General features: G+C 36.7%; 1 protein-coding gene across 1 annotated transcript in view; it reads right to left on the bottom strand.

The window, feature by feature from the left end:
* Positions 1-509: 509 nt before the first annotated feature.
* The window catches only part of CWC27 (CWC27 spliceosome associated cyclophilin), a 101,624-nt gene continuing 79,633 nt past the window's right edge, over positions 510-22,500 (bottom strand). Inside the window, exons 12-14 of the mRNA XM_071581058.1 lie at positions 20,069-20,178; positions 17,196-17,299; positions 510-921 (exon numbers count right to left, since the gene is read on the bottom strand). Of these exons, the coding sequence (XP_071437159.1) occupies positions 759-921; positions 17,196-17,299; positions 20,069-20,178 (377 nt within the window). The 3' untranslated portion in view covers positions 510-758. The remainder of the gene's footprint in view (positions 922-17,195; positions 17,300-20,068; positions 20,179-22,500) is intronic.

The following is a 22,500-nucleotide window of genomic DNA, read 5'->3' as shown; positions in this document are numbered from 1 at the left end:
TGAAAATTCTACAAAAGGGATGTTTCCAGTATTGCAACAAGTGGTTCAAGCAACCACTACAGCACATTAGGATTCAATTTTTGTTCATGTGGTATGGACAGAGAAATAACACTGTCCATCACGTATTACCCCAGCTTCCTAAGCTGGGATCTGTACTGGAATGTGTATGTCAAAAGGAGAAGACATTAACCAGATTCTCAAATTAAACCCAGTTTGTTTCAAAAAAGCAGGAACCATTCTAAGAAGTACTCAAAGTGCATCATCTTAATTGTGTGACAGAGTCTTTCAGGCAGGCAATGTTTACTATTGCAATGTTTACATGTTTTTAAAAAGAGTATAAAAATTATTAAAGTTGTACTTTCAGAAAGTCTCCAAAGCATGTAGATAGGGTTTCTATCTTCGGATTTCATCCTTGCTTAGACAAATTCTCTTTGTGTTGAAAACTTTTTGGTTACCATGTACTGATTAAACAATGATGGTGACTATTGTAATTAAAGTACAGACAAAAGCCAAATCAGCTGTTTTATTAAATACATAATTCTAAAAACCTTTAGAGAGGTTGGATAATGAATGCAGTGCAAGCACCTGACTGCACAACTTAAGAAACAAAAGACAGCTCTACTTCAAAACTGCGTGACAGGTTCTTGAGAGATTCCTTTCCACACTTGTCCAGTGATATTTTTAGAATCAGCTCGCAAAAGAGCCAGTGCTTTATTGCAATCAGTTTCCAAGGCAGCTCTGGCTAGCTTTACACTCCTTTATCTCCTTTCCTTTTTTTCTCTCATTATCTTCTTGCTTTCTTCTCTCCTCCTCTTAGTTACAGGATTCCGTGGATCATAGATCTCAAAAGTGTCTTCATCCTGCATGCTTGCATCTTTCACCTTTCTGCTTCTGTCTTCAAACTGAAGTACATGTGACATCCTACAAAAATAAAACATAGCTCAAAATTACTGAAAGAAAGAAAAGCTATAAATTGTAATTATGAGAGACATGGCAGGATTTTAGCATCATGATTTACTTTTGGGCACAGCAAAACAGAATTGACATGAGCTTCTTTTGTTGTTGGGATTTTTTTTAAGTTATTAGCAGACACTAGTATTATAAGGTAACTTCTTTTATAAAGACTCATTTTGAAAAATACAGCTTAATACACATAGAGTTGTCTGCTGGATTTTATTTCACATACTCTATTTTCTTGTCTTTTTCTATTTAACGTATCTTCCAAAAAGTATGGCAAATTTACCCCAGGAATAGGGTGTGTTTCTCAAGTTTTTCTATTAGTCACTTTGGACTTACTTTCACTAGGGTGTAGGGTTTTACAAAAGTGGGGAAGAGCTTACATGGAAACCACTTTAAGTAGGTACACTGAAGATCAAAAGGGGAATGCTTTACAACCTGCTGCTTCACATTAACTTGATTGGGCTTTTTAATTCTTTGAATACCAGACTAAAAAAATGCCCTGTTCAATTCAAGGATTTTTCTAACGTTGATCAGAATTTCTCCCTCCATTAGATATTTCCTCATTTTCACAAATTCCAGTAATCTGAAAACCTCACAATTACATGACTAAGAAGTGGGCCCATGTGAACCTCAGAAGGCTCTACAAGGTCAAATACAAGGTCTTGTACATGGGTTGGGACAAACCCTGGTATCAATCCAGCCTGGGGGATGCAGGCACTGGGAGCAGCCCTGCTGAGATGGACTTGGGAGTGATGGCTGAAAACTCAAAATCACCCAGCAATGTGCACTCACAGCCCAGAAAGGCAATTGTATCCTGGGCTGCATCAAAAGCAGTGTGGTCAGCAGGGTGAGGGAGGGGATTCTGCTCCTCTGCTCTGCTGTGGTGAGACCCCACCTGGAGTGCTGGATCCAGCTCTGGGGTCCTCAGCATAGGAAAGACATCAGCTTGCTGGAGCAGATCCAGAGCAAGCCACAAACATGATCAGAAGTCTGGAAAACCTAAGAACTACACTGAACTGAATCTAAGCATATCAATGTTTACAGATTTAGATGTATTTGTCAACAGTCCTTGTAAAAGAAAATCCAGGCAAAACAAGTGTGTTTCAAAAGCAAAGTCTTGTGGTCAATGAAATACTGCTTTATTGGTCTCTTGCAACACGAAGAGGTCCTGAATTAAGCAGGGTTTTCAAAGAGCTCTAGTGCAAATCTCCATACATAAAGAAAGAGAGAGATAACTAACTCAGTTACTGAAGATTGCAATGTAGTATTATTAAAGAAATTGGGGAAAATTCAAAGCTATAGACCACATGGGAACTGTTTGAATGTTTTAGAAATTTCCTAAAGCAAAAACTGAGAATTTTCATTACAATTGATTCTTGACATGTGGGTTTCATAACTACTTACAGAGTTGTTTCCAATGTATAAAACTTGAGTAGTTTACAACTCTATACACACTACTAACTCCCAAACTTATTTTTTTTACTCATCTCTACAATTCAGAATAACATAATGTACCATCAGAGTGACTCATGATTGCATATTTGTAGTTTGATTATAAAAATATTGTCTCACAGTGGAGGGACTGAAGTAATTTATTTTAGTGAGCATGCTTTCTGCATTTGTTGTATTACTCTCATCTTATTAAAGATGAGTATACATACCTAATCACACTATCCTAGTCTGAATTAAAGCACAGGCCTAAAGAGATGGAGTCATCTCTTCGTGCATGGTTAGAATGTGATACAGGAGTGTAAGTAGAAGTATAGTCACACTTTGCCCTTCCATCAATGCAGGTTTTCCAAGAATGCCACAGCACAGGATTCAACTGTCAGGATACAACTAACAGGAAATAAAAGTAAATGCATCTCTAGTCCTTGGGTCAGGTCATAATGTGTCCCAGGTAGTTTGCAAAGTAGATGCACTAGATTCAGACTAAGCAATGTTTACTTCTCCAAAAGAACTGAAAGAAGTCATAGTCACTGACTCTTATTCCTAACTTTCTACTGAGATATTCCCAGCTGTGATTGAAAATAAGCCAATATTAGGACACTGTTTGATAGTCCCACAACCAACTTCAGGTGCAGCATCTCACAGGAAAAGCAAAATAAATACAGACTGTGGTAGAGATTTTAAAAAACATTTTCCTGTTATGAACTTGTTTATTTTTAGCAAGGAACACATCTTCACAGGTAGACCTGTTCTGCATCTATGTAAATGTTAAATCACACAGAATACTTTTTAAAAAAAGCAATTAAAATTGTTCTATTTTTAAAAGAACACGGGAAGTATTTAGTAATAATTTCTATATTATTTATTTGAATTTAAAGTATTCTTATTCAAGCTCCTCCAACAGAAGTTTACAATTTGCATAATTTTTCAAGTGCAGAGTTAGGGCTGTAATTCCACAAGCACAGGTCTCATGAGAATTTTCCTTGTTTGGTTTATAGCTCTCTTCCCTTCTACATGCTCCTGGGTTCAGTGAGGAGCTGGCTGCCCCGTCATGTTTTTGAAGTTAGTGTGCTGAAAGCCCTAACTTCATCTCTTTATCTCTGCTCTTTGGGAACCTAATAACTTGTGATTATCACTGACTGTTGACAGTTCATTTTAAATGAATATGACATTTAACTTTAAAATACACTTTTCTTTAAAATTTAAAGGAGGAAAGGTAGTCAGTTCTACCAAGTTTGCTCCAAAGAAAACAAGCCCTAAGTTTTGCAGCTTAATATTTTTTTGCTAAAATCTAGTTTTAATAAAACATCTTGCCAAAACTGATGACTCTGGGGTTTGAAGTATCTAGCATAAATTATTGTCTATCTTTAGTAGAAGTAACCACAGAATTATTTTCTTAACATCCTTTATTAAGAGAGTGCAGCAAATCAGAATGAGCAATCTTTGCATGGATGCTGGAGAGGGTTGATTTTTACCCTGAGCAGATGACAGCATCCTTACAGGTTAACCATGGTCCTACTCCACGTAATGCAGGAGCAGCTGTTCTGCTGCAGTGCACTTCCTTCCTTCAGTGTTACTAAAGAACACTCAATAGTCAGTTCTCTTCTGTATTCCAAAAATGGAATGTCTTGAAATGTTAGACTGAAATCCCTGAGTTAACTTAAGATGGCTTCAGAGACAGCAGAGGATTTCAAAGCTGCGTGGATACTCTCATGGTCTAGCGATATTCTCAGGTCAGCAAAAAGATCAGGCTCTTTTGAACTCCTCTAGTGAGACAGTACTTGTAAGAAAAGATATGATATACTGTAATCCCTCTGATTTTGAGATGTGTGAGCCATGCACTAGATATGAACCATATACCAGCTGCTGACAGGTGTCAATCACGTTAAGTGTAGCACGAAGAAAAGCTGGTAATCCAACAGGTTTGGCCTTTCCAGAATTTTCTTTGAAAGAAACTGAAGTGGTATTGAGTAACCTGAATAATTCTGAACCTTGGCAACAGTAACGAAGCACTGTGCTTCTGCACTACTGATGAAGATCAAGTCTCCAGGTATAAATGCACTCAGGCATCAGTGGCTTTTATTCTAACAGAATGGAAGTGCAATGCTGTATTACCTAAGGCCACACTTGTTTTTCAAACTGATACAGCTGTTGGTTGTTACCACCTTCCCTCCTGTCCCTTCAATCCCCCCTTGCTACACAGAGCAAGCCTCCTGGTCTCTCCACCACTGCAGTGGAGAGCGTGGGACATTATCTTGCACTCACCTGCATCAGCATTTTAAGCAGGTGAGCTTTGCAGTAAATCATCAACAGATTGAAGAAAAGTAACACTCTGCCAACTCTGTGGTGAGGATAGTAGCTTCTGGCAAAGTGGCAGTAACTTTCTAAGCAGTTTTAGGCAGGTGTCTGCACTTTAGAGGTACCTGCGTAAAACACTGCAAGTTGGCATTATACCCTTTGTTTTTACACCAAATAAATCAAGCAACTAATCACACTGCTATAACATTTACAATATCAGAATTTTGGAAATGATGGCATAGTTTTCTGATTGTTATTGGTTCTTTCCACCAGATGCTTCAAATGAACATACAAGAGTAAGTATGTGTGTCAAGAAATTCAGTGCTGCTTCTTGCATTGCACAGCATGTCTAAAAAACAAGACCAATACGAACCATAACTACTAGTACTACCATCTGTTTCTGAGTTCAACAATGCTTGCAATTAATGTGCTTCATAGTTTTCTCAATTTCACAATGCATCACATATTCAAAAGAAAAATAATGAGAGATACTCAAGCACTACTGCCTTCCTTAAATTACATTCCACTTGGCACTAACATTTTCCTTCAAATACTGTAAATCAGTATGTTGAATTGAAAGCATTAATCAGTAGTGTAGGAAATATTATAACAGTTTCCTTCCATCACCCTCAAGATCTAGGCAGTGGATGGAAACATAACTTGTGAACAGATGAGAAAACAGATGAGTGAATTCACAGATCTAAACAATGGAGATCACTCTCCCAAGAAAAAAAATTTTAGCTGTTCTGGAAGAATGAACTCACTGGCACTCTTTTCACTCCCAGCAGAGTAGTGGGTGACACGGGAACAGGAGAGACAGTTAAGAAGCACTGAGAGTCAGTTATGAGACCACAAAAAATAAATTGAGGAAGGTAAAGACTAAAAAGAGGATAAGAATTGAGAAACAAAAACACAGAGACTGCTCAAAATGTAAACAGAGTGAAGAAAAATGTCAAATGATACTTGAAAATAAGCATAAATTTTGAATCTGGCAAGACAACAAGAGTACAAACAGGACAAAGAGGATGTCAAAAACATAAAATAAAAGGAATTTTGAAGGAGGAAATACATTATATAACATGTAATCTTGTTTCTATCTTTTTTTCTAGAACTGAGATGCTACAAGCAAAACAAGCCTCTTGGATCAGGCTGCTGTCATTATTCCTTCCATAGGAGTGTCCAAGAGGCTTACAAATACTGCTGTAAACACAATGCAGTAGGAGACAGGAAATATGTTTATGTCTCCAGTGGAATCTGCAACCATCACTAAGTGCTCTGTGTAATACAACTCTTGTAAGCAAGTTTACTGGCTTCTGTCTGCCCTGTTTCACCATCCAAATTTGTTGGGTTTTTTTCTGTAAGATAAACCCTTATCCCTCTCCTCATGCAAAGGAGTCCTGTAATCCAAGTTTCTCCCTCTTACAGATTATTAAAGAAAAATATTTTCTTCCAAAGTACTTGAAGTAGGTTTTGATTCTTATTGCAATGAGGGTCGATACAGTCTCAAATATGGATTCATCTCTTTAATTCTGTTTCATACATCCACTCCTATCACAAAAAAGATGTGTGCAGCAAACAACTTCCTTGAGTATTTTTTGTCTCATTAACTCATAGGATCAGGGCTGTGCTAAATTACATATCAAAGCCCATGCTCTTCTGAGCAGTGGGTATTTAAACTTTCCACCATATCACACACTTCCTGTTTGAACCCAGTCTGACAAACCAGGTACGATTTCACTTTAACAAAGCTTATAATCAAAGAACCATAGAAACATTGAGGTTGGAAAAGACCTTTGAGATCACTGAGTCCAACAGTTAACCCACCAATGTCAAGTCCACCACTAAACCATGGCCACACTTCCCTGGGCAGCCTGTTCCAATGCCTGACAACCTTTCTGGTGAACAAATTTTTCCAAATAGCCAATCTAAACTTCCTCTGGCACAACTTGAGGCCGCATCCTTGCTTGTTAATTGAGAGAAGAGACTGACTCCCGCAACACCTCCTAGTAAAAATCTGTGGTCCTAGGTTTCTGCTGTGGTTGTTATCACTAAGAGATTTCACTCTTTCTTTTTTTCAATACTTGTTTCTACCATTTTGCATTCCTTTGTTTCTCCATCTCCCTCCCTAATGATCAGACCTCATCTCTCCATTTTTTCTTGTGTTCATAAAAACGTGTATTTTTCAAGTTTATTGATTTGATATTTTAAAAGAAAAATAAGGTTTGCTATTCAGATCCAGCCAAATTCAAATAATTGTTATTCTATAGGAGTTTTAAATAAAAAAATACTTAGAAGAATATTGAGGAAATTGTTATAAATATGGCTTTTTTCCACGGTGTGACTCTTGGAGACAGCTGTGCACAGGGCCAGGAGTTGGACTTGATGATCCTTGTGGGTCCCTTCCAACTGAGCATATTCTGTGATTCTGTGATACTGCAGTCAACTTCACAGGTTAAGTATTTACATCAAATACTTACTACATGAAAATAATATTGTTTCAATCCACATTAGAGATTAAGGGACAGTGTTGTGAGACTGCTTGCAAAAAGTTAATTTCTGAGCAATCCAAACTGCTTTAGCTCCGTGAGAATCAACGCTGATACTTCAGCCTGCAAGGACACACACCTGCTGTTTGGCCGGTAGGCGACGGTCACTCCTTGCAAGTGTTTTCATGAGAACGTCTCAACTGCCTTACTGATCTCTGGACATGGACCTCAAAACATCGGGATGAGATAATACAAACACCGGACTTGTGAGAGATAGGCTTTTAACCAATTAGAAGTTTTAGGGTGTTGGGGTGAGTCCCTTTTAGCCAATAAGATGTACCTCTAACCCTATATAAACCGTGTGCTGTGTGAAATAAAATGTCTTCAGTATAAACTTCATAAGCTTGTTGGTGAAGTCCTTTCCGCGAAAGTTTGTTTACTTTAAGACAGCACACAGATTTTACACCAAAATTTTAAGTTTTACTATTTCTATAAATACCTCCAACCCCATATACTCTACTGAAATTAATTTCAAGACCCAAAAGAGGTATTTTCTAGCTTTCAGATGATGGCAGTACTATTATCTTACAGTATTTCAGCTTTCAGCTGTTTGTGCTGTTTTGGGTGGGGTAGAGTTAACTTTCTAACACTGCCTAGGATGGGGCTGTGTTCTGGACTTGTGCTGAACACAGTGTTGATCATATTGGGATGTTTTTGTTATTGCTGAGCAGGGCTTATACAGACCCAAGGCCTTTTCTGCTTTTCATACTGCCATGGTGGCAAGGAAGTTGAAGGTGCATGGGAGGCTGGGAGGGGATGCAGCTGGGACAGGTGACCCAAACTGATCAAAGGGATTTTGCAGACCATATGACGACATGATCAGTACACAAAGCTAGGAAGAAGAATGAGGGAGGGGGGATGTTTGGAGTTGTCTTTTCAAGTAACCATTACATGTGATGGGGCCCTGGTCTCTTGGAGATGACTGAACACTTGCCTGCTCATGGGAAGTGGTGAATTAATTCCTTATTTTGCTTTGCTTGTATGCACAGCTTTTGCTTTTCCTAATAAACTGACTATGTATTAACCTAGGAGTTGTACAGCTTTGCTAGGGGAGGAGTGAGTAACTGTGAGGGGCTTGATTGATGGTTGGGGTTAAACCTTTACAATAATGGAGGTAACATCTTACAGAGCAAAAATGCCCCCAGTGCTAAGCAAATAAAACTGATGAAAATATGCTTTAAAAATCTTATACAAACTCAGCCTGTACCTTTCTGTTAACTTTGACTAGCCCTGTAAACTTGCATATTACAGGATCTGGAGGATGAAAACAGTGGCTTAACCTCTTCAGAATAACCAGCAAGTTGTGCATCCTCCACAGACCAAAGAACTAGTTTTCCCTTGGTATAGGCTTACAGCATAAAGTGATCACAACAGAACTTTTGGAGGTATTTCTACTTTTTGAATGTTATATGCTTAGTTTCACCCCAAAATAATCACTGCAGAAACTATAAGAAACTACTAGTTTCACTTAGTATGGGATCTCCAAATTAAAAAAACCCAAAACATAGATATTAGGTTTTGAAAAGCCAACAACAAAGTAACCTAATCTTGTATCCTTCCACTGTCCAAGATAGCACTGAGCATTTTTTTCTCTTGGAAGAAGGTTTAATGGTAAGTAACCTTCTAAGGGACGGGAAAATCAACTGAACTATGAAAAAGCTCATCTAATTCAAAGACAACATGTGGGAAAATGTGATTAGTTCTCATAATATCACAATTAGAGATACATAAAACTGTGATGATTCACCTTTTTAAGCAATAAATATTTTTCTATTAAAAATTCAGTTATTCTATCTTGATACTGCGTCTGTTCTGTACCAATTCATACATAATGTATTTAACTACATCCTTGACACATTCACAAAAAGGTTAAGTAGTTCGGTGCAAGAAGACGGGTGCTGTAAAGAGACAACTGCTTCTGGTAGAGCCTGGAAGGCCTGGAAGAATGCAAATTCCAGATGTTATTCCAGACAGTGCACCAGTGCAGAAAAACTTTACACAGCATTTACTACAAGGACATGGGAACCACTATATTGGAATGATCTACCCAATCCAGCATCCTGACTCTGGCTACAGCTTGTATAACATCTGAAGTCAGCCAATCACCTCCCCTAGTTAACATAAGCAGTCAGGCAGTATTGTATCAGCACAGAGCTGGAAGAGGGGAAGGAGAAGAGAACATTTCTAGCACAAAAATACTCAAGATGTTCAGAACATTCAGCTTCTCTGGACACCCTTGTTTCTATTTTGTCCTTTCATTTCCCCATTCTGGGTATGTTCAAATCCTTACTGCTTAAACATAACATTCAATGAGATGAAGTCAGGGTGCTTGAAAAGGTGTGTAAATAAGCAGGCAGTTTAACCTTGGCTAGTAACGATTTAGTCGATTATCTTGCTAAGTTTTACATTCACTAAATTTGCTGGCAATAAAAAAAATGTGGTATTTCCAGACAGTAAATCTAACACTAGATATCCCTTGAGTAAAGCATGGATCATCTCTGAATTTAAGTCAAACAGTAGTCAAGGCTCAGATGCCTAGTCCAAATAAACTCAGACATGGAGGAATTAACAAAAATAAACAAACAAAAAAACCCACTCCAAATGCTCTAAGTTTCTCAGACATGCTGAACAGTTAGAAGTAATAAATACAAAACTTCAGGAGAAGAACAATTTGTTTAATATGAATTACTGACTGAAGCAGTGGGGTAGGGGTTAGCATTTACATAACAAGCAAGGCCTGACCACATTCTTGCAGTACAAGGGTGAAGGTGGAGAGAAAACTGGAGGACAGAAAACAAGATTTACAGCAGAAGGTTGTTTTTTTTTTCTTTCTTCCTTTAAAGGTTAGTGGCAGTACTAAAACCCAAACAAATGTCTATTTTTTTGCCAAAGAGAAAAGAAACCCCTCTTTCCAATGTGTTTCTAATATAGACCTCTGGCATTCATCTACCCTTTGTAAAAATCAAGTAAGTATTTTGTCAACTTTTAAAAAATGTAGTTGAGCAAATCAATGGCCTTAGCAAGAGAGACCTAATACAGTGCCAGTTTTTCCAGACTAGCGGAGGAACGTTGGCTCAAGTCTGGATGGGAGGAGGGGAGCAAACATGGCTTTAATCCATCTTTGTGCTTCACTGGCATAAATTACAGCAGCATTTTTCCTGTCGTTCCCCAAGCTAGTGTAGGCATGTGAAAAAGACTGCAGCTTAGTTTTCAGGGGTTCACTGTGTTTGTAACAGTTAAGCTTCTGCAACTGAATCTGCAGAGACTGGTGCTAATCTTAAGGAAGCTATATTTTATAATCTTAAATCTTAGGTATTATGGCCAAGAAAAAAATGTACATTATAGAAAATGTACCTAAAGCTAGGTTTATAAAAGAAATATAACCAGTACTTTTAAGTGTTTATCCTGAAGAGTTTTATCATGCAAAGTTCAACAGTATATGCTGCACTAAACACGAAATCGTAGTAATGAATTGTGGAAGACATCAAATTGATATGGAGTAGATACTTACAGTGTGCATTGTGATTTAGTTCTTAATAGAAATGAAATATTGCAATATAAAACCAGTCTGGCTAACTCAACATTATCCTGATTCTGAAATTGCTATTTCAATTAAAACAGACTGAAGCGCAAACCAATTCTAGCCTATACAGAGAAATACAAATTGAAAAGTGCTGCCTTGATCCCTTTTTTAGACCCAAATATCTCTCCACTACAGACCTTTTTAGTGTGAGAACACACAATAAGTGAAATATTGTGTGTTTCCACTCCTAACTGTGCCAGATTTCTCACTGAAAAAAATCCTAAATATTCTGAGAGAAGTCTACCTTGTATTATTAATAAAAACATTTTATAAAGAAGAGCACAACTACTGATGCTGGATATGCTGAACATACAAATTTTTTTCTTGTTTGTTCTGTTGAAAAATACAACTATCTCTGCAAACTGGGTAAAAAATTGTACACTCAAATTGCAATTAACATATTGGCAGAGAGGGCTTAACATTAGCAACCAATGTTGTCACAATATTTAAGTGGCCATGGTGGCAGTTTTCCAAAATTCTGAATTGGGAACTGATTAGAGTCTCTGATGTACATAAATCAGGCTGCGCTTTTAATGGTTATCACTGAACTTCAGTGAGGTTTTTACCCCCAGAAACAGTAAATTAATAAAACCCAACCCATTCCCTTTATTTTCTGCTATAATCAGATGATCTGCTCCACGCAAAGCATCACTGTGCAGATCAAAATAATATTTTGTGACCAAGAAGAAGGTATCTTCAAAAGCTTTCTAGGAGGCACAAGAGTTTAAATGGTGTATTTAAGTAAATAGTGCCAGTAAATTCACAGAGTGGATTTTAATCCTCACTATCTTAAATGAGGTTTGTCACAAATAACTTGGAGGACAGTAGTCTTGACAACATTAGTAATTACACAATGTGCACATGAAACAATCCATTAACCAAGATTTGACATACCCCTTTGTTTGTGATGGAAGACCTTTATTGTCACACAATTTTCACAACCTTTTGACTGGAAGTTGAAAGGTATTTTTATGCATTGACTTATTCACTTTGATTTTAAAAAATGCCTGCTTTTCCTATACCTCAAATTAAACAACATTTAGAATAGTTCAGACTCAACAAAGGTAACTAACCATAAGAATTTTAAACTGAAAAGCATGTGAAAAACCATCACCTCATTCTAAATTCCCATTTTACTCATTCTTTCTTGTCCCACAGTATATGTGAAGCTGAATGGATTTATCTTATTTCAAATAAAAAGAAAGAGTAAATTTCAGAGTCTAGACATACTTCCAAAATTACTTAAGTGACTTATTTACATTTGCCGCTTAGTTACAGCTGTGACAGCACTTCATGAGGAAGGAAGAAGTTGATCTCCTCTAAAGATTAAGAAGCTTTGTATTTCACATCCTTACATTTCACCCAGGAAACACTGCCGTGGTTCAGTTATGAGGCACTGGCATCATATGCTATTAATTATATGAACTACGTAGCAGGCTGGCAGTCAGAGTCAAATTGTAAATGGCTGCAGAGTGCATTACTGAGAGCAGATAAAGGCCAGTGATGAGATCTGAACCCTGAAGAAGAAATCCTAAACTTCTAGCCAGGTGCAGGATGAAGGAAAAATTACTGGCCTACACTGTAACACAAACTCTAAAATCAGCTGAAGGTCTACTTGCAGCCCTGACTTGTGAGCTGATGGGATTAATAACAGACCAAATCTCTCCACTGAGGATGATACAAACTTTGGCTTATTAGCTTGTGGCAACAATCATTTAAATGCACTTCACGTAATCACATTCATCTGGTAAGGAACAGCTTTCATATGCTATTTTTTCAGTTTCTGCACTGAATGTTGAAGGTCCAGCTGAATGAATTTGGCATCTTCCATGAAGTTCAAACTGAAGAAGTAATAATAATAATAATAACCCATACTTAACAGAACTCAGATTACCAGCACTGAAATACTTTTCAAGCAGTAACAGAATATTGCCTAATACAATGTACTATCATAGAATGGTGTGGGTTGGAAAGACCTTTAAATATCATCCAGTCCAACTCCATGCCAAGGCAGTGACATCTTTAACTAGATCAGGTTGCTCAGAGTCTTGCAGTTTCAGAAAGTTTCCATTTGTTTCCAAAGATCAGAGAAAGAAGAGTGTAAGACAGTCTAGAATTTTGGTTAAGGACACGACAGGTGAATTTTCACAGCAGAGAATCTGTTCCTTCCACAAAGTTCAGTACACCAACTGAAAGAATGAAGGAATGTATTTCTTCCATGTCATAAGGATGTAAAGTTTGTAAAAGTTCAGTTGGAGAGCCCTATTTTTAGGAGCAGCCAGTCATATTTTAATGTCAAAGTGAAAAGTTTAATGTAGTAAGGGCTGACTAGTTCACTTCTGCTTAAGACTTCACTGGAGCAGAACACAATACAGAATGTATGGATAATATGAAGGTTTGAATGTTTATTAGGGTATTTAGAATTCATGTGATTTTGACAAACAAGAGTAGAGGTATGAAAGGTAAGATACAATTCAGAAAGTCCAATGGCTGAATTCCAAGAAGAGCAGTCAACAGAATGGGTACAGGACAGAGTTAGGTCAGACATCCATTGAATAGGACAGGATTTTTGGCTTAGATAGGATTGGAAATCAGGCATGAAAGAAACAATGACAAATGAAGTAATCCCTCCACTCAACACTGACAAAGACTTAGCTGAGTGCTCTTTCTAGTCTCAGATTTCACATTTTGAAAGAAGCACTCAAAACTCTCAGAATTACTTGATGGAAGGGTGTTTCAGAATACTAAGTATCACTCTTATCCTATTTGAAGAGGAATATTTTGCACAGATTAACTAAAGCAGTCAATCTTTGAATGTACTTGATTGCACCAGAATTTTTTTCTCCTATTGCTGGATTCTCTCTAGGAAAATACTTTGTTATGTTCACAGGATTTGTGTGATTAATTTCATTATCTGCAGTTGCTGTAGCACCTTCAGGACTGAAATTTGGATTTGACTACAGCTGTAACCATTGGATATTATCATCAGAATCCTGAAGTGTTACCACAACTTGAATAGGTGTCATATGCATACAACTATATGTGTTCAGCAGTCTAAGTCCTAAAGTAGACGAGTAGCAGCAGTGCTCTGCATAAAGTGTAGCCTGTGCAGTGTTTTCACAATTCCATCTGGGTCTTTTGCTGTGACGTATTTGGTTTATCATGAGTCTCTGAGCAGATGACACTTCACTGTTACTGTGATGGACCTTAGCCACATTTTGGGAAAAAGTTTTCTGGGTTAAGATTTTAAGCCAAGAATGAGTGACTGAGTTCTGCTGCCAGATTATCTCTACCCTACCTCTGTAACAGGCAGTTAAATGCCTTCCTGACATCTGATCACATTAGATCTCAGAAGCTGAGCAGGGTCAGCCCCAGTTAGTACTTGGATGGGAGACCTCCTGGGAATATCGGAGGCTGTAGACAGTCCCAAGGACTTCCCTGTCACTGTCCAAGCTCACTCAGCCATGGCAGATGAACTTTAGGACTTATAACGGTGGGGCCAGTTCTGCGCACGCTGAGCCTTACCAAAAAAACCCACGGCGCAGGCTGGAAGGGCACACCCATGTGGGGAGAGCCCTGCCCAAATCTGCATTCAGGAAGCCTGGCCATACATACCCCTCTGTAGCACTCTATACAGCCTTTGAGAAATTGAAGAATGAAGAAATTATCTGACTCCTTCATATTTGGATTGTAAGCAAATAAAGAGCAATAAATGATCAAATAGTACTGAGGACATCGGACAAATCAGTAAAAGAAAAGCATAAGCAGTAGTTCTCAATATGGAGCCACAGTGACAATAACGCCTGGAAGATCTCAGATCAGGCATATCTTTCTAAGGTACCCAGTTGCTGTAAAAATGTCTGTCTACTTGTTTGCAGACATTTTCTTTTCTTATGAGTACCCTTTTTGTGAGCAGATACCATGTTTATTATGATACTTTGGATTCTGATTGCTGTAGACAGATATATATATATATATATACACATATATATATATACACATATATATATATATATAATAGCAGTAGAGGTTGCAATAGCATGTCTCAGCAAAGATTCTGGTATTTCATGTTAAAACTTAGTATTATGCAAGTCTCTTCACCGCTCCTCATTACACTTCCTCAGATGTGTTCTTAGACAGTAAAATCTGGTAACAATTATCAAACACCACACACACTGTTTACAATAGAGTCATATTTCTTCTTTTTTTCTTGCATAAAAGTAGAATGCTGCTGAAAAGTGCCCAAATGCCTTCTATGTGCCATGCCAATACAGCAGCTCAGCCAAATATGCAAGAGAAGTTTGCCAAATAAAAGAAAACATAACAAATTGGTAATGGTTTCTATCTTGACAGAAAATGAAAATTATATCTCAATGTGTGGCCACTCATGGACACATAAAACTGTCTTAGAGGCAATCATTTTATCTCAGATAACACACCCTGACAATACAGCAAAGTATACTGGCAGACTTTCACTTCCGATAAAAATAGCAGCCGTGACCTACAAAATGACCTTGAGGAATCACATAATTTCTGCATATCATATATTCATACGCCATATGCTAATTGTATTTTTTAAGAATCAAAGTAAAATTACTAAATTTTCTTAAGCAGAATCAAATTAAGAAAGATTTTTAAATTGTAAAGACACTATAGTTATCTCAAATATTCTTATGCAACCAAGGACCTGAAAATGTAAACTCTTATTCCAAAATATGCAGTCTAACTTTCCAAGTGATTCTAACAACCATTAATGGCTTTTAGAAGATTTCATTGCTTAAAGTTGTGTTTATAGCCCATTTGAAGAAAATTATTTGAAAACAGACTGTCTCATCTGTAAACAGGCACACTTACTGAGCTGGAAAAAGAATATATTAATTATTAGTCTATTGTGTAGTTTCATATTACTCTAAGTATTCATTTTAGTGCAATTCTGAATGTAACATTTTCTGAACAAAAATACAGCTTCGTAATCTGAAACATCTTCATTCAGTATGAATTAAAGAGAAAAGTATTACTGACAATTAGCTATCAGTAGTTACTCACAAAGGAAGAGGAAAGATAGTGTTTGAACTGTATAAAAGTATTCAAAAGACAGGTTATACTACTGTGAAAAGAAAACATCAGACATGGAGATCAGCCCTTCACGCTCATGAAAAGGCTACAGAAGTCTTATACCAGACATGGGAGGTTTAGACTGGACATTAGGAAACATTTCTTTACCAAGAGGATGTTTAAAGCCTAGAACATGCTTCCTAGGGAGGTGGTTAATGCCCCAAGACCGTTGATGCTCAAAAACCATTTGGACAATGAATAAGATGCTTTAACTTGATCAGCCCTGTATTGGTGAGGCAGTTGGACCAGATGATCGCTGTAGGTCCCTTCCAATTGAAACAGTTACTCTATAATTTTTGGAGAATTTAGAAGCAAATTGGTAGCTCAGAAGGATCTCAAAATACCAGTGAAATCCAAGGACTTCAAACTTTATATTGTATGTTATCCCTCATCCTCAGTTATCTCTCATCCTCAAAGAGCCTGAGACAGGAAAAGACATAATGAAGGAAGAAAACCTGGTTTGAAGAATCAACCAAATAATTTTAAGCCATCTGAGATACAGAAATATTAGTTGTCCTAAAACACTCGCCAAGAACTTCGTTAAGGTTTATATTTTAGTGATAGTTTTGCTGTAGCTGTAACACATATGCAGACAACTAAGGAAAAAGTTGTAGGTAGAGACAGCCTATTTTGTTGGACCAGCTATGATGTTGTCCTTACAAATAGGGATGATCTAACCTTACAAATTATTTTTGTTATAATATTTTTTCTTTTTTTCAGTTATTTTCTGCAGATATTTTTAGGAGCATCTAACAGCTTGCAGCCTAGAACTTCAGGATCACACTTCAAATCACAGTGATTTTTATGCCCTTGCTTGCTTAAGGTAGGGGTAGTTTGGATGAAAGATAAACATGAGACAACAGGGGAAAGCTGCTTCCTTGACTGGGAGGTGTTGAAGTTATAACTGCAGCAGTGCTTTCTTGATTCCAGTGTTATTCCACTTCCTTGGAGTCACCCTACACTTCAGATGAATCAGTCTATCTTCATCTCATTCATCATTTAAAAATATTAACCCCCAACACAGAGTTTTGTAGGACTTAGAACCACACCAAGCTAAATGTCTTCTATTCTCACGTCTTATTTTGCAGAGTGCTAAACCAGTAGATTTTAGCCACTCCTAACACAGCATCTTTTTTCACATTTGGTCTTTTCTGCTACTCAAATTTATGCTTAACAGTTCAACTATGTTAGTACAGCAGGATTTCTATCAGCAAACACAGAAATGCAAATCAAAAAAATCTCACCATCCTTCGTCATTATCCAGATCAGGTTCAGAAAGCTCATTTTCAGGGGTTTCTTCAATTGCCTGGGTTAACTTTGATTTAAATCGGTCCAATAGTGCCAGTGTCTGAAGTTAAACACATGGTTTTAGAGAATTTGTACACATTTCTACACAACAACAGGTATATAGAACATCTTTATTATTTTGAGAAATAGTACAATGAGATGGAAGAGCGATCATTCCTTTAAATTAAAAAAACCTCCACGCTTTAGAAGCGAGTGAGAGTGTGAGAGAGCCTATAGAAGCGAGATTGCCTGGAGAGCACTTATGGAGTTACCAGGCAAGCAATCCTGAGGTATCCAAAGCAAGTAGGGAGGGGGCCCACTAGGTGTGAAGGAGTACTTCTCTGGGCATCTAGTGAACTAAAACAGCATATTTAATGAAAAAAAAATTGGGGCTACTTACAAAATAAAACAGTTGATTAACTAACACTGCTGACAATGACTTTTACTGCCTGAACCTGCTATTGTTCTCTTGTAAAGCAAACAACTGCACATATTAGGAACCACTCAAGCTTTGAAGATCCAATTTAATCAATATTTATATACTTTTAATGAACTTCTAAATTATGAAATGACACTGAAAAAATTCAAAGCTTTTAACTCAAATAAAATGAACCACCTTAACTAATTCTGCAGATACAGGTACTTATGCAGTATATGTAAAGCTCATACTGATTTAAATTTGCTACTTGATTCTCAAGCTGATATTGCGCAGTCTTCCAGTTACAATGATGTCATCAAATCTCAGATGACACCTGAAGATCATACCACAGCTCTTGTTTCTGATCATCTGAAATGAAATTTTGATTATATGAGAGTTATGTAAGAATTATGTAAGAATTGTATGTGATGCCTTTTGATGTGAGAGGGGGGCTCTTAAAAAAAAGGGCAGAGCATACAAATAATTTGAACAGCCCACAGCTTATCTTCTGCTGATATTTGAGACATTTCTGGAAACAAAAGCATCAGGGAATAAGTGCCTTACTGAATTTATGTGGCAGCCTTCATTTGATTTGTAGGTGACAGGTTGGCAACCTATGCTATAAAACACCTCTGTGTGGCTGTGTATTTTTGTTTGGTCAATTTTTTCAAACTTAAAAGAATAAAAACTAAACAAGAATAGAAAACAGAAATAGGAAATACCAGAAGTTTTCACTGGAATCAAATTTCCTTCTGGGAGCAATCTTAACTTGAGGAGTTTCTTGGCTTTTGAATTCCTTCAAAAACATATTTTAGCACTGCCAAAGGCAGATTTTGAAGGATGTTTTTGCATTTATTTTCTTTATTTTCTGTCTAATCTTTTGTTTAAGATGGAAGAGAGAAAATTTTAAAATATATTTGGGCTTGCAATTCATTCTAGTTCTATAGCTCTCCACACTACTGCAAACAAATAACTTGGCACTTTCAACACCTGAGACAGCAAATCTCTGCTTAGGCCATCAGAAGAAAACAAACTAACTCTTTTAACATGAAATGGTGATCAACAAATGTCACATTCCTTCTATATTGTCTAAATTTTATTGATGCCAGCATTCCTGTGAATAGACCAGGTGACAGAAATGATTTTGAAATATTTTAATAGACATTTTTGAGTGACTAGATACTGTATTCTGAATCAAGTGACTTGATCCTTGTAGAATCAGAAGGCTCAGAGTTCCAATATTGAGTATTTTAAGGAGACATAGCTTTCCCCTTCTTCCTTAACTCTTGCACAGAGAATGGAAAATGGTATTGTGCTGTAGAATCAATTACATGGGGTGTAAGACCAGAAGAGGCTCTCCACAAGTGAAATGGATGACAAAGAACTTGATTAATTATGGTTGAATAGTTTCCAGTAGGGTTACATAAATAAAATTTAAGATCTATTAAAATATACATCCTTGTCATCTCATTTTCCTATAGTGTTCAAGACAGCTTCATTAGATGTAGCTCTAAATCCCTTGATCCACATTGCCAACAGAGCTTCAGTATTCTTTGATTTAAAGATAATGGGATTTTGAATGTACAAAGTTTCCATAAACTACTTAGTTCGGAGCTAAATCAATTTGCTACATGTATAAACGTTTGCCAAATGCTGCTTTGAAGTTACTAAGCCCCAAGTTTTCAATCTCTTCTAGATTCAACATTTGCATAGGAACATCTTCATAGCTGAACTGACATGCTTACAAACCAATGTATTTGATGTACTGCACAGATTTTAAGTTGATGGTATTTCCCCTTCATAAGCAGTTTCATAGATTTAACAGTTGCAAACTTTCCTATTTTAGAAAAAAACAAATATTTTTGTAAAGCAAAAAAAGTCTACAGATATCCTAAAAAGAACCTTTGAAAAATAGTTTTCATTATATTTAAAAAGGGTTCTCCTTTTACAGCAGACTTATGAACTATTTCTGTGCATTGCATGACACTAAGAAGTACCGATGAATTTAATCTCTTTAAAACATAATTTAAAATGGTAAAAACCCCAACTAGAACAGATGCCAAGCATGAAAACTTCTTTCACAGTGATATCTTAGGGCAAGTTGCAGAGCCAAGGAAAGCAGTGTAGAAATACAAAGTCTCACAAATGTAATCAAGGATACCTCTTCAGGGCTAGCATTTCCTTTTGCAAGATTTGAGTGACTAAACTGGGAGCACTTTCGAATACACACTGAAACTTCACTTATCTGTCTACTTGGGTAATTAAAAATTAAATACTTACTTTTAAAAATAAGATGCTTTGAATTGAAAATAAAACTCCCAGATTTTAAAACTTTACTTTTACACAAATGAAGAGATAAACATATTCAGATTTTTTTCTGTTGTTTTTTAGACCAGGAAATCAAACTATTACCTGATCTTCACGAGAAACTCCTTTCTTTGGCTGCTGCTTCCTCTTGTCTTCATATTTTCTCTTCTCCTGAAGATATTCTTCAACAACACTGTTTGGAGCAGGTTCCGCCTCTGAAGAAGGAAACACATTTGGTTAAACAAATTAAATTTGGTTTCATGATTTAGTACCTTTTTGGAGATAATTTTTGACTTTTGAGATACCAAGGAAAATACTTCCATAAAACATTTCAGTTGCCTTCTTAGGAGTAGAATGATTTTGCGACTTGCTGAAATGAAAAACACAACAGTGTACTGGGCATACAATGAGTCAAAAAATTTTTGCTTCAATTTTATTTTACTATGGAGCCAGGGAAAGCAGGATAACAGAAATAAAACCTCTGATGAAAACTGTTGAAATTCCTCTAACAGGCTGACGTTCATTTGTGAAGATCTTTCTTGAAGCAGATGAACTGTTATGTGAATACATATTCTGTGACTATAGCCTATAGAAAAATTCAGTTTTCCTGTTTCGTAGCATGAAGTAGCTCCAAATCAAATCCTCGATCTTGCAATAGGGAAAAACTCAGTAACATTTAAACTTTGTGTGTTAAACAGAGTCCATCTTGTCAATCAGAACAAAAACTCTGTTAGTAAGAAATTTATATCTAGATTTGTCAAGGGTTACTCTATTTTGCCTTTTTTAAACAGTGTCTTCTCTGCAGAATATTCATGGTCTTGAAAAATTAGTCATTTAAGAGGACAAAAACACAACTGGAAAATTGAACAACACCAATCTTTCATATCTGCTTCCTCTTGAATAGCATCAAGACATTTCACATATTGATTTAGTATACTTGAAATTTATGTACATGTATTTACAGAAGTGTTATTCCTGAAAATGAACAGAAGAATAAACCCTCCAGATGCCCATTACAAATGATGAACAGAAATTATTGTTGGAGAAAATTGTTTTAGCAAATTTCAGGATATAGAGCCTCATGAACTGTAAATCTAAATCAAACTCAGTATCAGGGGTTTTTTTAGATGATTGCTGACAGTTATACACAAAATCCTACTGATTCCAAACTAAATTTCTCTTTCAACTGAAGTTTTCTATGAAGTTTATGAACATGGCACTTCATAATAAAAGGAAATACATTTGTAATGATGTATCTACATATTAAATACGTCATGTATTTCTGCAAATAAAATATCTTATTCCCTTTTAATCCTAATTTCTATGTTGCATTTAAATAACATCTAACCCCTTTTTAAGTTGTATTTAAAGGGTACCAGGGAAAACAATACGTAATGCCATTTAGAGCTGTGTTTTTTTCTGCTTTCCAGTTCATACATTGGATATAATGCAGAACAGAGGATCACAGGTACCAGTATTATAAAGATAACAAAGCCATCTTCTAGAATTACCAAAATACATAAATGAATATACACACACATTTAGAGATGATTACACAGCTGGATGAATGAAATCACATCTGTCTTAAGATTTCATGCAGTATAATATCAGATGAACTGAGGAAACAGAAATACAGGATAAAACTATCACTCATAATAGTTCAGCTCCATCTCTCAGCTCCCCTACTGGTTAATCTGTTCTAATAAAAAAATCCCACTCTTAAATGAAGGCCAACCCCTTGTGAAAACAATATACTAGTTTTGTATAAATGCACATACCAAACCAAACTTCTTGACTGTGTGGAAACAACACATTGTCTGGTTTTACTAACATTTAGCCTCTACATAAACAATTTGAACTACAAAACCATCTGCTTCCTTATAGAAAACAATTTTTCAGGTGTGCTAGATATTTGCCTAGAGGTGTGCTTTGAAGGGAATCATAATCACCCCACAATCAATGTAATTGCCCATCCATGACAAGCGAAAGAACTGAGAAAAGTGTTCTTGAGTATGTATGAAAATGCTGTCCCAAACTGGCCACAAACATTTAAACCTGCGATACACACTTTGATATACATATGCTGAATTTAAAGAAGGTAGGATCCTTAGTCATACAGGTCTTTTGACTAAGATTTAATCTAGTACAGCTCAAATACAATTCTCACACAAAAGATGTAAAATTGCTCTGCAGTTGTGTGTTTGTGTATTTTTGTCACATTCATAAGTTCTTGTAGTTTTGATGTAAATTCTCTCCCTGCCACTAACACCCCATGCCATTGGTTAACAAAAGAAGTAGTTAACTACTACCAGTTCCTTCTTGATCATTTTGGGTGGGACATCACACTGCTCTGGGGGAAGGTTGGAGCTGCGTGTGCTGGCTGTAGGAGAGAAACCTTTTCTCCTGCTACTTGCTGCTCCTGTGCTGTAATCTAGTTTTTTCTTGCCACTGCTGGCAGTGTCACGGCCGCCCACCCCACCACGGCAGTGACCCGAGAGAGAGGAGTCACAGCTGCTTTTTGGGACATGCTGCAGCTC

This window comes from Pithys albifrons, chromosome Z, assembly GCF_047495875.1.
Source record: "Pithys albifrons albifrons isolate INPA30051 chromosome Z, PitAlb_v1, whole genome shotgun sequence".
Taxonomy (NCBI): domain Eukaryota; kingdom Metazoa; phylum Chordata; class Aves; order Passeriformes; family Thamnophilidae; genus Pithys; species Pithys albifrons.
The sequence above is the reverse complement of the archived record's forward strand: the minus strand, read 5'-3'. Positions and strand labels throughout refer to the sequence as shown.